Raw genomic sequence first — 15,742 nt, forward strand, 5'->3', positions numbered from 1 at the left:
TCCTGGGTCCCTACGTTGGGTGACTTGAGGAAGTCGGGATGTTGATATACTTTACCAAGATGAGTCCCACGAGGACTGAGGACAGGTCTGGCGAGGCGCGGAGAAGATTCATCCATTCAGTCATTCATTCTCCACTTCACTCATTCATCCAGTGTGCACTGAGGGCTCACTAGGTGGCAGGCAGTGTTGTAGACAGTGGAGAGAAAGATTTGAACAAAACAGACTAAAACCCTCGCCCTCATAGAACTTCCATTCTAGTGGGAGGTGGGGGGGTGGGGAAAGCCAATGACAGATGGTGAAAAGGGATGTGGGAAAAAAGAGGGCTACGGAGTATGGGGTGCAATTTTTTTAAAGGGTAATCAAAGAAAGACTCAATGAGAAGTTGATATTTGAGCAAAGACCTGAAGAAGGAGAGAGAGCAGACCCCCACGTCATTACTGGGGGGGGGGGGGGGAGGGAATCCAGGCAAGAGAAACAGCAAGTGCAAAGGCCCTGAGGCAGGAGGGAGCCTAGCAAATTTAAGAAACAGCAAGAAAAACAGCATAGCTGGAGCAGAGCAGCAAGATAGAGAAGAATAGGAGAGTGCCCCCCCCCATGTTGAGTGGGAACTTGTAGATCATCAAAAGGACCTTGACCTTGACTCTGAGTGAGATAGGAACCACTGGGGGTTTGGGACAGAGGATGACATGAAGTGACTTGACATGAATTGACTTTTTTGGTCAGTATCATACCGGCTGCTGAAGGTACAATAGACAAATTGGTGGGGGACAGGATGAATGGACGTAGGAGACTACTGCAGCAATCTAAGTAAGAGGTTAGGGTCGTTTAATCCTGACTAGTATTGGTTTAAGTGGTAGTTATATTTTCCAACTTTGTATCATGAAAATATTGAAACATAGAGGCAAGTTGAACTGTAACAGGAACACCTGTCTCCCCAAGATTCTGGTTATATTTTGAAAGAAGAGTTGACAGGATTTGCTGAGCAGGCAGGGCCCTATAGGACATCTTGGGGAGGTTGCCACAGACAGGTGGGTATTTCCTTCTGGACCCTCCTCTGCAGCCCACGTCTGCCCCTCACATCAGACTCAGAAGCCCTTTTTCCAAAAAGGATCATACGTTATGGATGTTCTGCTGGTCAGTTGGTACCTAACCTTACCGGGTCATAAATCCAATGAACTATGAACAGTCTGAACCCTCTTCAGAAAAATGCACAGAAAATTATTTATAAGCAGTTCTGAAGGGTGTCTAGGTGGTTCAATTGGTTAAGCACCTGCCTTCGGCTCAGGTCCTGATCCAGGAGTCCTGGGATCGAGCCCCATGTGGGGTTCCCTGCTCAGAGGGGAGGCTGCTTCTCCCTCTGCCTCTGCCACTCCCCCTGCTTGTGCTTGCTCTCGCTCTCTCTCTCTGTCAAATAAATAAATTTTTTAATAAGTCTTTATAACCAGTTCTGGAGAAATCATGGATACAAACAATGAAAGACACAAAATTTAGCCTATTACACTCAATCCAAAAATATTCAGGGTAGCAGAATCATTGTGAGTAAACCAATTTCAAGGTCGCATATGAAGACCCTGAGCCTTCCCAAATCTTCCCCCCATCTTGTTTCCAGAGTCCCCATTTCCCCATCGCCAGTCAATGGTGGAAAATATGCAGTCAAGAGGGCCACAGGGAGTCAGATCCAAAGTTTCCCATAAACTGGAGGCTGCCTCCTAAGTACTGTGAGGATTAGGGCCCCAAGGCTAGAGCCAAAAAGAGGCTTAGGGCAGAGCAAGCCTTGGAGCCAAGGTCTCCCACTGATGCTCCCCCAGGGATAGGGGCGCAGGAATGGCACCCAGGCGGCTTGACGCCTGGGCCCCGGCCAGCCCCAAAGCTTTGAGGTCAGGAAATCCGGAGGCAGGGGAGAGGGACGTGGTTGCCACACTCCCCGGCCCCTTTGAGACCCCCGAGGCAGGAAGGCTGCCTGGCCTCACCGGCTTCCCTCCCAGGCTCCTTCCTGGGAGGAAGGGGCTGCCCTGTGCTTCAGTGACTGACTGACAGCACAAGGGAGGGAAGGAGGCTGGGCAGGTGTTGCAATCAGCAGCCCCTGGGCCTGTCAGAGACTGAGCCATTAACGACAGGGCTGGGGAGAGGAGCCAGACTGCGGCTGTTTTCAGGAACTTGCCCTCCAGAGGAGCGCGGAGACCAAGGAGGCCGGGCGGGTTCCCGCTGCAGGCTCCAGAGTGAGTAGGGGAATCCACTGGGAGGGCTGTACCTTGGGCGGGAAAGGACCCTTGAGCCCCGGGTCCACTCCCCCCACTTCAGCCAAGTGCCCATGCACAGGCCTGGGACCAGGGCTCCTGCCTTTAGCGTTGGTCCTTAGGAACCAGGAGCCCCGGACATGGAGTCTCTTTAACCAGGGCTGCCCCCACTTTTGGGTGGGGGGGCATTGGGGAAGTCACAAACCTCTGAATACCTCTCTGGGAACACAGAGCTGGGCTCAGGGAAGGACATGATCACCATCCTTCTCCACATTCCTGTCTCAGACCCTATGTCTCAGCCTGTCCCTCTCTCCCCTGTTTCTGTCTTGCCTCCCCAGCCCCTACCTGGCCTATCTGGGCTCTGGGTCTCTGTCTGTCCGTGTGTCTCGGAGTCTTTCTGTGCCTTTCCCTGTCTCTCACATTTCCCTCTCTCAAATCTTAAACTCTCTCGGGGACCTCTTGCTTCTTGGCCTTGAGCACCCGGGTCTCTGCGTCAGCCTCCTTGTCCTCCCGGGGCCCTGTCTCTCTGCACCTGTCCTGCCCAGCCCACACTGCCTGCATGCCTGTTTCACATTCTTACACCTTCTGCAGCTCTGCCTCCCTCCTTCTCAGCATCGGGGAGGGCCTCTCCCTCTGTTCAGTCCCAGCCCCCTCCTCCCACTGGAAGAATCTCCCTTAAGGAGAGGAGACACAACAGGGCGGAGAGGGTGTGAGCTGGGGCAGGGGGAGCAGGGGAGAAGGCCAAGTGCAGGGAAAGGAGAGGAGGGCAGGAAGAGGTGGGTGATGGCAGTGCCTCCAGGAGGCAGCGAGTTCCACTGGGACTGATCAGAGAGGACTGGAGCAAAGGGGAGACTGAGGGCCCAAGGAGCTGCAACTAGGGGACCCAGAAACGGGGCTTTGAAGCCATGCTGTGTGACACGGATGAAAGCCAGGTGGCAGTCCTAGGAGGCTGTGACCACACGGCCTGCGAGGGGGAGAAGAGGCCACATGCTGGATTCCACGACACGGTGTCATGGAACCAACAACTTACTTACCTAAGCGTGAAAACAACTTACAGTCACTGAGTGCGCTTTCTTCCCAGCCCATCTCGGTGCCTCCTCACTACAATCCTGAGAAGTGCGTGCTAATGTTCCCCCTCATTCACAGATGGGGAAACCAAGGTTCAGAAAGGTGAAGTAACTTCTCCACAGTCACAAAGCCGGTAAGTCACAAAGCTGGGATTTAAAGCAAGTGGTCTGGCTCAGAGCTGGGCTCCCACTTTCTCCACGTACTGGCCCCCAGAGAGTGAGACCATGCTCCAACAGGTTCCCGATCACACTCTGGGGGTGGAGGGCACCCCGGGCTGCTACGGGGGACCAGGGACCGAAGCCAACATGCCAACACTCAGCAGCCCAGGGGGAGGAGGCAGGGGCCTCTGAGAGTGAGGCTTGGTTGCCCATTCTGGACAGGAGCCAGAGGAGAGGGATGAAGTATTACCTTGCTGGGCACACACTAGGCATGATGCTGACCCCTGTGAGGGCAGCAGGGCTGGGACATGATCAAAAGCACATGGAAATGGAAACCAGCATCCCAAAGACTAGGCCTACGAGGCTAAATCTTCCCCCCAACAAGTGTGCATGGGGGATAATCAAACTGCCATGCTCTGGTAAGAAAGTTGCCAACCACTGATTGGTAGACAGGGATGTTCTGAACAGTTGTGTGGGTTTCTCACTGCACAAAGCTGCCCAGCTGAGGACCAAGTAGAAGCCAAAATCCAGCCTATTCTTTAGTTGCCAGGTCTCAGTGTGAGGCTACATCTGTCCAGAGGCAGTGGCACTTTTTTCCTGATTTGCAAAAAAAGTGACTTATGGGCTAGCAGTCCTCTGGCATCCTGATATGGAAATGTATATGAATAGCTCCGAGGTTGGGGTAAGGCCCCTGTGAGAAGGAACAGCCTTGGGTATCCTGGGCAGCTTATATTCACACCCCTGTCTGAGAGGGGCAGAAAGCGGGGAGAAGATTTCCCACCTCTGAGCACAGGGGATCTGCTGGGACACCACCTACACGTATGCGTTCCTGGATATACACGCAGGCTAGCCAAGAGTGCCACCTGGTGCTGGGGAACCAGGTCCCTGGTCCCAAGACCCCTAGGGGAGCAGGATGGAGGTCAGGCTAGAAGCCCACCCCAGTGGTAGAATACCTTTTGCATAGTTTCTGGGACACCTGGCCCCAGAAAACCTCCAGAGGTCTGTGCCCAGAACTGGGCATGTGTTGGACCCCCTGTACCTTCCACGGAGGCCAGCTTCCCACAGGTGTAAACTGACAGCCCCTTGCCTCGGCTAATCCATGCCAGGGAGCATCTCTGACCCTTCTGGCATGGCTCATCGAAGAGAACCTGCCTCGTACTCATGCGTGTGTAACCTGGATGGGCCAGAAAGTTAATAGCCCAAAGAACATCCTCTGACCGATAGAAGACGGAAGTCAGTAGGTAAACGTTCCCATCCTCTCTCCTGTTCAAGGGATAAATTGTCCCTTGAGCGGATGGTCCTGAGGCATAGCCTACACAGCTCCTTGGAAGGTCCCAGCAGGATGGAGCCCCTCCCATCCGTAGAGATGACCCCAATTCCATGATGCACCCTTGTGTCAGCTTTCCCTCCTTACCTGTTTCATTCTCCCCAACCCCTCCGTCTGTTCCTGGGGTCTTTCCAAAATAAACTACCTGCATGAAAGACCAGCCAAGATAAAAGGGAAAGGGGAAGAATGCTGTCCCTTGATGCTCCTGTCCCTGTTTTCTCCCGGAAGGCAAATACAATAACAACAGTGGCTGTCACTTACAAAGTCATTGCCTATGTGCCTTGCATCATTTTGTGTCTTCTTCCCAAAGTCCTATGCAATATAGGCTGTTTAATTCCATTTTGCAAAGAAACTGAGGCTCAGAGAGGTCAAATCCCCTGGCCAAAGCCACACTGTGGCAGAGCAAGGGTTAAGCTCTGCTCTGACTCTAGAGCCCATGACCTTCCCCATCCCCCTCTGCTCCCAGGTGAACACCAGACTGGAGCTATGGCAGGGCTAGGAACCTGGAGCCTGACCGTGGCTGCTGTGATTGTCCTGCTGCTCCCCAGAAGTGAGTATGGCCGGGGATCGGGTGCAATGGGGAGAGGAGAGACACAGGGAGAGAGGTGTAGCAGGTAGAGGAGGGACTCATTTGCCTGCACCGGCCACACTGCTCCTGGGATTCCCAGACAATTGAGGCTGGGCCAAGAATGTGGGGTAGCCAGGCCTCCACCCACAAACCTCTATAGGCAAACCACCACCCATGCGAAATGGCAAGAGAGTCTGAGCTGGTCAGCCTGGAAAAGGCCAGGGGACCCAGGTCTTGTCTGCAAATCTCTGCCAAGCTTGTCAGAAGGAAACTCTGGGTCCTCTCCAGCCTTCACGGGCAACAAAGGAATCGGAGAGGGAGTCACAAGGAGGCAGGTCTCATCCCGGAATAAGAAAACCCAGGCAGAGCTCTCTAAACTAGGGAAACTGTCTTGAGAGGTGGAGAGCTTCCCATCTGTGGGGTATGCAAGCTGAGGCCAGGATTGACAGGGATGCTGCAGAGCAAAGGTCAGCAAACATTGTCTGATAGTCGTATTTAGGCTTTGGCTGGCCGCACACAGTGTCTGCTGCATGTTCCTATCTGTTTTCTGCTTTGTTTTCACCCTTTAAAAATGGAAAACCCATTCTTAGTTGTCAGACCGTACAAAACCCGGCCATCCTAACCCTGCTGAAGAGGATGCAATGTTAGGTGGACTTCTGGAGTAAACAGTTTTGCAAGATTCCTTCCAGTCTGAAATTCTGAGTCGGTGAAGCGATAGGAGCCCCATGCTGAAAGTCATGAACTTGCTCTATGATCTTGGGCAAATTCCTAGGACCTCAGCATCCTCCTCAGCAAAACAGACCCCAGAACACATGACAGAGGAAAGAAGGCACGGTGGGCAAAGTACAGCGGATCCTTATTTGTTTGTACAATAAATATTCACCAAGGGCCTACTCTATGCTAAGCTCTGGGAATACAGTAATAAGACCAACAGCCAGGGTCTCTGGCCTCACAGAACCTCTGGTCTAACTGGGGAGACAGGCAAGCAATGAATCACATGACTCCATAATTATGAAGGAAAATAAGAGCTTTGGGAAAGTTCAGGGCACTTGACCTGGCCTGGTTGATCCGGGCCTGGTCTGGTTCCCCCAAGATGCTCAGTGTTAATCAGGTGAGCAACATGGGTGGAAACTATTTTTCATCCCCATTATACAGATAAGAAAAATCGAGGCACAGAAAGCTTCAGTAACTTGCCAGGGTCATGTAATTAATAAGCAATACAGCCACGCTCTAAACCCAGCCATGCTCTTACCCACCACACCACCGAAGTGTTGGAGGACTGTGGTCCAGATGGGGTAACAAAATCAAGATTTGAATTCTGAGAGCTGTGGCCGTGGGGTTCTTATCATTCCAACCAATGCTTTCACCACCTCTGGGGAGGGTGCCACAGAAGGGCCTAGTGCCTGCTTGGCGGTGTGCTAGTGCTGGCTTACGAGACCTAAGTGTGCACATTTCCTCCCAAGTTCATGTTCGGTGATGTCACACTGGTAGCTTGAAAAGCAGTCTTGGTGGGAATATTTACACCAGAGAAAGCAGCCCTGATGGACACATCCCTAGCTCTCTCTCACCCCGGAAAGCCCCTCTCCATCCCCACAGGCATCCACCCCATTCCAGCTCCTGTATCTCAGGGGGTGAGGCGAGGAGGTAAGGACCTTGAGTCTAGGAGTACAAAGGCCTAGGTTTATAACTCAGCTCCGCAGGGCAGAGGAGTGACTCATGGCCCATTCTCCCCTCCCCCAGGCCTGGAGGAATGTGGGCACATCAGCCTCCCCACCCCCACTGTCCACCTGGGGGATCCCATCACAGCCTCCTGCGTCATCAGCCCGAACTGCAGCCAGCTGGACCCCGAGTCACAGATTCTGTGGAAACTGGGAACAGAGCTTCAACCTGGAAAGAGGCAGCGACGTCTGGCAGATGGAAGGCAGGAATCCACCATCATTGTGCCCCGCCTCAACAGCCCCCGGGTCCTTCTCTCCTGCTGCGTGCGCTGGGGCACCAGCCTACAGATCCTGGACCAGGCTGAGGTGCAGGCAGGCTGTAAGTGCCCGCGGCCACCCACCCGCCCGGCCCCCGTGCCTTCCTGCCATGGCCCAGGAGAGCCATTATCATTCACTGAGCTCTTGTTCAATAAACACGTTATGGGTATGGCATCGGATAATCTTCCCAACCCAGCGATAGTGCTGTTTAGCCCCATTTTGTAGATGAGGAAACTGAGGCTCAGGGAGAATATGTGATTTGGCGAAGGTCACAAACTAAGGATAGAGCTGAGATTTCTATCAGGCAGTACGGCTCCAAAGTCAGAGGGCACCACTACTCTGAGTGGCTGGCAAGTAAGCCCAGACACTCAGCCACTGGACAGTGTGCCCGGAAAGGACACCTGACCAGCTCAGCCTGCTCCTAGTTTCTCCCCATCGCAGTCTCAGCCTCCTACTCAAACCGAGAAGTGAAGACTTTCTGCCAAGCCAATGCATAAGAAAACCACTAAGACCAGTTTTTTTTTTTCTTTATCTTTTTTTTTTTAAGATTTTATTTATTTATTTGACAGACAGCGAAAGAGGGAACACAAGCAGGGGGAGCGGGAGAGGGAGAAACAGGCTTCCCGCCGAGCAAGGAGCCCAATGCGGGGCTCAATCCCAGGACCCTGAGATCATGACCTGAGCCAAAGGCAGAGGCCTAACGACTAAGCCACCCAGCCACTCTGACCAGTTTCTTTCTTAAGAGTCACTCATAGTATGGGCACCTGGGTGGCTCAGTCAGTTAAGCGTCTGCCTTTGGCTCAGGTCATGATCTCAGAGTCCTGGGATCGAGTCCCATGTCTGGCTCCCTGTTCGGTGGGAGTCTGCTTTTCCTCTGCCTCCTGCTCTCTCTCTGACAAATAAATACATAAAATCTTAAATAAAAAAATACAGTCACTAATAGTAGAGCTAACACTTACATAGCACCTACCACATGCCAGGCATGGCCCTGAGCACCGTGTAAATAGTCATTCAGCCCCCGAAACCCCAGGGGATATGCATATTACCATCACTCCCGTTTCACAGATGAAGAAACTGAGGCACGGGGCAGTTAAGTGACTTCCAGATCGCAACAGCTAACAAATGGCAAAACCAGGATGAAAAGCCAGGTCTGCACCATCCCTGTCCAAGGGGGCAGAGCCGAGGGGGTGGAAGGCTCTGTGGCACCTGCCCCTGTCTGGGCCTGCATTTGACTTCCCCCAGGGCTGCCCCTCCAGGGTCACTTGGTAGGGAGACGAGCAACAAGACAAGACAACCCAGAGCAAGGAAACGAAGGTGACTGGTTCCAATCGGAGCTTTCTGAATGGCACTACCCAAAGCCCTGACTCTCACCACCCTATGTGCAGACCCTCCCACCGCTCCCCACAACCTGTCCTGCCTCATGAACCTCACAACCAACAGCCTCATCTGTCGGTGGGAGCCAGGACCCGACACCCACCTGTCCACCCACTTCACCCTCAAGAGCTTCAAGTAAGTAAGGGTCTCTATGCTAGCTCATTTCTTCTGGGTTCTTCTGGGGCATGGGAGGGACTGCGGGGTGGGGGAGCCTGAAGCAAACACGGGAGGGAGCAGGAAGCCTCGCTTCTTTTTTCTGCTAGACACCCAAGCCTGGCCTCTTGGCAGGAGCCGGGGAAACTGTCAGACACAAGAGGACTCTATCCTTGACTGCGTGCCTAACGACGGACAGAACCACTGCTCCATCCCACGCAGACACCTCCTGTTGTACCAGAACATGGGCATCTGGGTGGAGGCCAAGAACGCCCTAGGGACCAGCAAGTCCCCACAGCTGTGCCTCGTTCCCATGGATGTCGGTGGGTGACGCTGGGTCTGGAGGAGGGGAGAGGACCCCATGATGGGCCAACCCAGAGAGGCACAGAGAGGAAATCACAGACACAGACACAGACCAGGAGACACTGAGACACCTAGAGATAGAGGCAGGCAAGAGACAGGGACAAAATGGAAGGCAGGTGGGGATGGAGCTATGGAGACGCAGGAGGACAGAGGCAAGGAGACACATTCTTTAATTCTTTCAGCAAGTTTCTTGAAGTGCCCACTGATTACTAGGCATTGCTCTTGGTGCTGGAGATAGGGCACTGAACGAAATATCGAAACTCCTGCCCTTGGAACATGACATTCTAGGGGACAAACTAAATAAAATGGAATGTCAGGTGACAAGAAGGGTGACAGGGAAGTTAAAACAGGGAAAGGGGTAGGGAAAGCTGGGGGTGGGGGACAATTGCCCTTCCAGTTAGATGGCCAGGGGCGGCCTCACTGAGAAGGTGACATCTGAGAAGATCCTTGAAGGAAATGAGAGAGCAGGCCACTGGATGTCTGGAGGGGAAGAGCTCTAGGCAGAAGGAACAAGTGCAAAGGCCCTGGGGCAAGAGGATGAAACAGACCTAGGGGGAGACAGACACATATACAGAGACAGACCTGCAGAAGTTGTGATGGCATGGAGATGAAGAGACACAGAGAGACAGAGAAAAGAGAGACAGACTGACAGAGACCCCAAGGATGGAGACCCAGAGCCGAAAATGGAACAACAGGCCAAGAGAAAAGCAGGAGTACAGCAGATCCCCTACAGGATAGGGCAGGGAACGTTTCTGACAACCCCTTCTCCTTGCAGTGAAGTTGGAACCCCCAACACTGTGGGCCCTGGCCCCCAGCCCTGAGGTGGCCCCACCCCAGCCAGGCTGCCTGCTGTTACGCTGGGAGCCATGGAAGCTGAGCCTGTACATAGACCAGAAATGTGAGCTGCGCCACCAGCCACAGCTTGGAGAAGCCAGCTGGGTCCTGGTGAGGCGGAGGGCAGCCTGGAGGGCCTGGGGCTGGCTGAGGGGAGGGCGGCTGAGCTAGCCCTGAAGGGCACAGGATCCAGGCTCAGAGCCATGGCCACCCCACCAGGTGGGCCCCCTGCTCTCCCAGACCCTCCAGTATGAGCTCTGCGGGCTCCTCCCATCCACAGCCTATGCCCTGCAAATGCGCTGTACCCGCTGGCCCCTGCCTGGCCAATGGAGCGACTGGAGCCCTAGCCTGACGCTGACCACTGCGCAACAGGGTAAGCAGTGGGTGGACAGGAGCCAGGAGCAGGTATCAGGGCCAAGTCCAGCCCCCAGGACCCTTCCTGACCCTCCGGCTCCCTCCACAGCCCCCATCGTCAGACTGGACACATGGTGGCGGCAGAGGCCATTGGACCCCAGGACGGTGGCCGTGCAGCTGTTCTGGAAGGTGACCCATCCTGACATCCCTCCACCTCTGAGACTCCTTCCAACCCAGACAGATCCCTGTGGGCTGGGGTCCTGAACTCCAACCTGTCCAGGAGCCTTGGATGCATTTGTATGTGATTTGTGTGTGCCTAGGAAGCTGGGTAGTGCCCTTCTGGAGAGACCAGAATGCAGGACTCACCTGTGGCAAAGGATTGGTTCAGGGAATAGTTCAGTGCCAACGTGCTTCTTCCTTTTCTCCCTCCAAGGACCTGGCACAGGGTGAACAGGGGAAGAAGGAAGGGAGGGAAGAAGGCTGGCTCCCGGCCTGTGGGGCTCAGTTCCTAAGACCCATCCACCCCATCTAGAAGCCTCCCCCCACTCAAGATGAGCTGTGCAGCCCCCTTATCTTCCTCCTGTGCCCACTGCAGCCAATGACCTTGGACAAATACAGTGGGCAGATCCAAGGCTACCTGGTCAGAGCTCCGAACCAGACTGAGGCAGTCCCCCCACTCTGCAACACCACGGAGCTAAGCTGCACTTTCCACTTGCCCTCGGAAGCCCGGGCAGTGGTCCTTGTGGCCTATAACACAGCCGGGACCTCTCATCCCAGCCCAGTGGTCTTCCTGGAGAGCACAGGTAAGGGGGCTGGCAGCTGGTAGAGTGTGGTGGTTAAGCATGTCAATTCGGAAGCCAGACTGCTTGGGTTCACATCTAGTCCTGTCACTTGCTAACAGCGTGACCAGGGCAAGGGATCCCAGCTCCCTGGCCTCTATTTACTCACCTAGCAAAGGGGGAAGATACAGTGTCGACCTTAAAGCGTTGTTACAAGGCTACAGGCGTTCAGATGTGTGCCTGACACCAAGTTACTGCTCAGTGTGTGTTCGCCACTCTCATCATCATGAGCCAGAACCAAGCTGGGCTGCTGGCGGTAACACACACACACACACACACACACACACACGCTTGCACCACACATTCACTCCACACTCACGCATGCAGACGCTCACAGACTCACACTCCCATGTGCACACACACCGAGCCCATGCCGCCAAGGAAGATGGGAAGAAAGCCCTACGCTTTTCCAGCTGGAACATGGTCCCTGAGTTAATTGCTCATTCTCAGGGGTCAGCCAACACCACCACCCCCAGGGTCCCCCACACATGGGTCCTCACCGGGTGAGACTGGCGATAACAAGAGGGAATATTCCATCTTATTAGCCGTGTGACCTTAGACAAGTTCCTGAACCTGTCTCAGCTGTCCCCTTGATCAAATGGGGCCAGGATGGCAGCTCCCTCACAGGACTCTCAGGGGCCTCAGGAAATTAACACACACCAACGACCCCAGCGACACATACTGTGAACTACACAGTGTTAGCCTTGATCATGGTCAGGCCCTCCTCTGCACGGAACACTGTGCTAGGCTCGTCCTATGCAGCAGCTCATGGGATCTGCAGAGAGCCCTTGCAGATGAGCTAAGTGAGGTCCTGAGCTTGAGGGAACCGCAGTCACCCAGTCTGTAAGTATCAAAGTCAGGACGGGAACCCAAGCTCCTGGCTCTGGGACCTGCATTTTTCACGCTTTGTTCTCTCACCTCCTATTCTGTCTCCAGGCTGGCCCCTGGCCAGACTCCACACTGAGGCTCGAGATCCCCACAGCCTCTGGGTGGGCTGGGAGCCGCCCAGCCCTCAGCCTCGGGGTTATGTGATTGAGTGGGACCTGGGTCCCCCCAGCCCCAGCGGCAGCAATAAGAGCTGGAAGATGGAGCATAACGGAAGCATTTCTGGGACGCTGCTGCAGGGTGAGGTGCAGGGGGAGGCGGGGCGGGGCGGGCCTGGGAAGCAGGGAGACAGTGCTAGTCTGACAGTTAGCAAGGGGCGGCCCGAACCACCCGAGAAGCGGACTCCCCAGTCTTTCTAGACTCTTCCCTGTCATCTCTTATCCCCAGAATCAGGACGTTCTCCCAGTCTACCTGGACCCTCTCTTTTCACAGTCCTGACCCCACCACCTTTCTAGCTTTCCCACTTTTCTGCCCTCACCCCATCAAATGATCTGAAGAAGAGCTAGGAGAGGAGAGCTCTGCAGTATGAGGCCTGGGTTATCCCCAGCTGAAGCTCTGAGCTTAGCTCCCCTCACCAGGGGGCCTGCCCCATCTTCTCTCTACAGAGAACATCAGGCCCTTTCAGCTCTACGAGATCACTGTGACCCCCCTCTACCAGGACACCGTGGGACCCTCCCAGCACATCTATGCCTACTCCCAAGAGATGGGTACATCTGCCACCTGGTCCCTCCCAGAATCCTCTCCTCTCAGTGCTTGCCTGGGCCCCAGCAATCAGGACGAGGGAACATTCCCTTCCTCCCCCACCTCTGGCCCAGAAGAGGCTCTTTTCCAACCCCAAGATGACCCCTGTCTTACACTGGACACCTGCAACAGGACAGAAGTCAGGTGGTGGGGCGACAGAAATGAGGGAGTGCGTTTGGCAGAATTTGGGAAGCAAGTCTGGCAAAAATCAACCCATTGCCCTGACAGAAATCAAGTGTCATGTGTGGCAGAAGTTAGACAGAGGACCTGGCACAAAGTCAGAGAGCGAGCGGTAGAAATCAGATAGGGAGCCCAACAAAATCAAGCCTGGCAGAAAGCAGTTGGAGAGGCTTTGGAGTCAAAGAGAAGCAAGTTCAAATCCAAACTCAGCCACTTATGGTCCTGGCAACATGAGGCTTAAGGCACAAGTCCCCTTGGACTCTCCTTTCCTACTCCCCACCACAGTGTGTCTCAGTTCTGGGGTCTGGGGAGCCACAAGATGTCCCGCTGTGCTCTCCACTCTGCCCTGCTTCCCATAAGCCCCTGCACCTCTCTTTTCCGGCAGCCCCCTCCCACGCCCCAGAGCTGCATCTAAAGCACATTGGCAAGACCTGGGCCCAGCTGGAGTGGGTGCCCCAGGCCCCCGAGCTGGGGAAGAGCCCCCTTACCCACTACACCATCTTCTGGACCAATGCTCAAGACCAGTCCTTCTGTGAGTCTATCCTTAGCACCCCACAGCCCCAGGAGGCCTGGGGGGTGGGGAGGTACACTCGGCAGACTTGGAGGGAGCCTCAGCATCTGGGCCCAGGCTGACCATTCTCTTCTACTCCCAGCCACTGTCCTGAATACCTCCTCCCACGGCTTGGTCCTCCACGGCTTGGAGCCTGCCAGCTTGTACCATGTCCACCTCATGGTTACCAGCAAGGCCGGGGCCGCCAACAGTACAAGCCTTACCCTGATGACCTTGGCCCTAGGTAAGGGGAGAAGGGGACCGGCTAGACAAGGCTATTGGGAAGGTTCCTCATCCAATAGAGCTTTCATTTTGAGAACTTGCCTGGATCCACTCGTCTGAGGGAAGAGACCCAGCCCTGCCCATGAAGCTCAGCCCAAGGGAGGAGGCCCAATCCTGCCTTCAGAGCTCAGTTAGAGGGAAGAGGCCCAGCCTTACTCATTTGCACTCTAACCACCTCTCGCTTTCCCCTCACCCCAGAGGAGTCTGAGCTGCATGTCCTCCTGGGTCTGTTTGGCTTCCTCCTCTTGTCCGCCTGCCTCTATGGGGTCGCCCGGTTCTGCTGCAGACCCAGGTGAGTCCTTTCAAGAGACCTGATACCAAGCTACCCCTGCCCACAGGGAACTTCAGGCAGGAGTGGGCCAGTCCAAGCCCCTCTTCGCCTTCACAGGCCTCAGGGCCCATGTCTGGATCAGGTCCTGCACCAATTCTTCTCTGCCCAAGGGGCCTTCAGCTGCTGGGAAGGGGGTGGAAAAAGAAGGGAAAGGTGGGAGGGCATGCCTGACCCAGCCTTCACCTGCCCTCTTCTGCAGCAGGAAGAATCCCCTCTGGCCAAGTGTCCCAGATCCGGCCCACAGCAGCCTGGGCTCCTGGGTGCCGACCATCATGGTAGAGGTGAGAACCCCAGAAGGAGAGCGAAATGGGGTGTGTGTGGAGGGGGGGGTGCTGGTATTGGTCCAGGCTCAAAGTGAAAGGATACTCCTCCGAGGGTGAGGACTCAGGCCTTCCCATCCCTTCCTGGCAAGACCCCCTCCCTCTGGAGGAAAGCAGATCTGAGTTCGAATCCCAGCTCTACCCATTTCAAAGCCGGGCCATGTCACTGTGAGATGGGACGTATCTCACCCAGAATCGCTGGGGACAATCACCAAGCTAAGTCTGAAGCATACAGCATGTGTCAGGAAAGTATGAGCAATTCTACAAGTGTCATCCTTTGGGCTCCAGCAGAAGGAATAGTTCCACAGATGTCCCACCACAGGAAGGGGTGGTGGTTAGGATGAACATCTGAGACGATTCATGCCCTCATCCCACGTCCTTGTGTCCAGGAGACCTTCCAGCTGCCCAGCCTTCGGGACCCCGGCATGCCACCCATCACCAAGATCACGGTGCTGGAAGAAGAAGAGAAGAAGCCAGGGCCCTGGGAGTCCAATGACAGCTCAGGGACCTGTAGCCTCCCCACCCTGGTCCAGGCCTATGTGCTCCAAGGGGACCCAAGAGCACCTTCCAACCAGCCCCGGCCCCCGTCTATCACCAGTGACCAGGTCCTTTACGGGAAGGTGCTGGGCAGCCCCACAGGCCCAGGTCCAGGGCATTACCTCCGCTGTGACTCTACTCAGCCCCTCTTAGGGAGCCTTAGTCCCAGCCCCAAGTTTTATGAGAACCTCTGGTTCCAGACCACCCCCCTTGGAACCCCAGAGCCCCTTGTCCCCAACCAGGAAGATGATTGTGTCTTCGGGCCACTGCTTGACTTCCCCCTCCTGCAAGGGCTCCAGGTCCATGGGGTAGAGGGGCTGGGGGGCGTCTAGCGCTTCCTGGGGCCCCCACCTGGGCCTGCCTCTTGAAAGGCCTGGGCCGTCCAGAGGAGAGGAGAGTGTCAGTAAGCCCATCGTGAAAAAATCATGTAGCCCCAGAAGGACAGAAAGGCTACCAGGATCTCTCTATCTCTGGTCCTCAGCACCCTTCCTCTATCTCCCCAGGCCCCACTGGGCCTCTCATTTTAGTGGCCAGAGAATGTTTTGTCCAACCCTGCCCACTAACCTCTTGTGCTTATTTCCTATAATTTCAGTCTCTTAAACTGGTTCATGGTTTGGTTTAGTTTGATTCTGAGAAACTCTCGAGTGTGCCTGTGCCTCTGTTCC

The 15,742-nt window shown here is 54.9% G+C and overlaps 1 protein-coding gene across 1 annotated transcript; it reads left to right on the forward strand.

Moving 5' to 3' along the window:
- Nucleotides 1-4,251: 4,251 nt before the first annotated feature.
- CSF3R (colony stimulating factor 3 receptor) lies at nucleotides 4,252-15,409 on the forward strand (the record flags this gene model as incomplete). The annotated part of the gene is made up of 16 exons (XM_080801712.1): nucleotides 4,252-4,282; nucleotides 5,257-5,340; nucleotides 7,099-7,395; nucleotides 8,720-8,843; nucleotides 8,997-9,184; nucleotides 10,000-10,169; nucleotides 10,278-10,431; nucleotides 10,522-10,601; nucleotides 11,008-11,215; nucleotides 12,188-12,376; nucleotides 12,742-12,843; nucleotides 13,443-13,589; nucleotides 13,711-13,851; nucleotides 14,088-14,181; nucleotides 14,420-14,501; nucleotides 14,930-15,409. Exons 2-16 carry the CDS (start codon nucleotides 5,277-5,279, stop codon nucleotides 15,407-15,409), a joined length of 2,520 nt encoding a protein of 839 aa, XP_080657838.1. The 5' UTR covers nucleotides 4,252-4,282; nucleotides 5,257-5,276.
- Nucleotides 15,410-15,742: the final 333 nt, after the last annotated feature.

Source organism: Martes martes (assembly GCF_963455335.1).
Source record: "Martes martes genome assembly, chromosome: 4".
NCBI lineage: Eukaryota > Metazoa > Chordata > Mammalia > Carnivora > Mustelidae > Martes > Martes martes.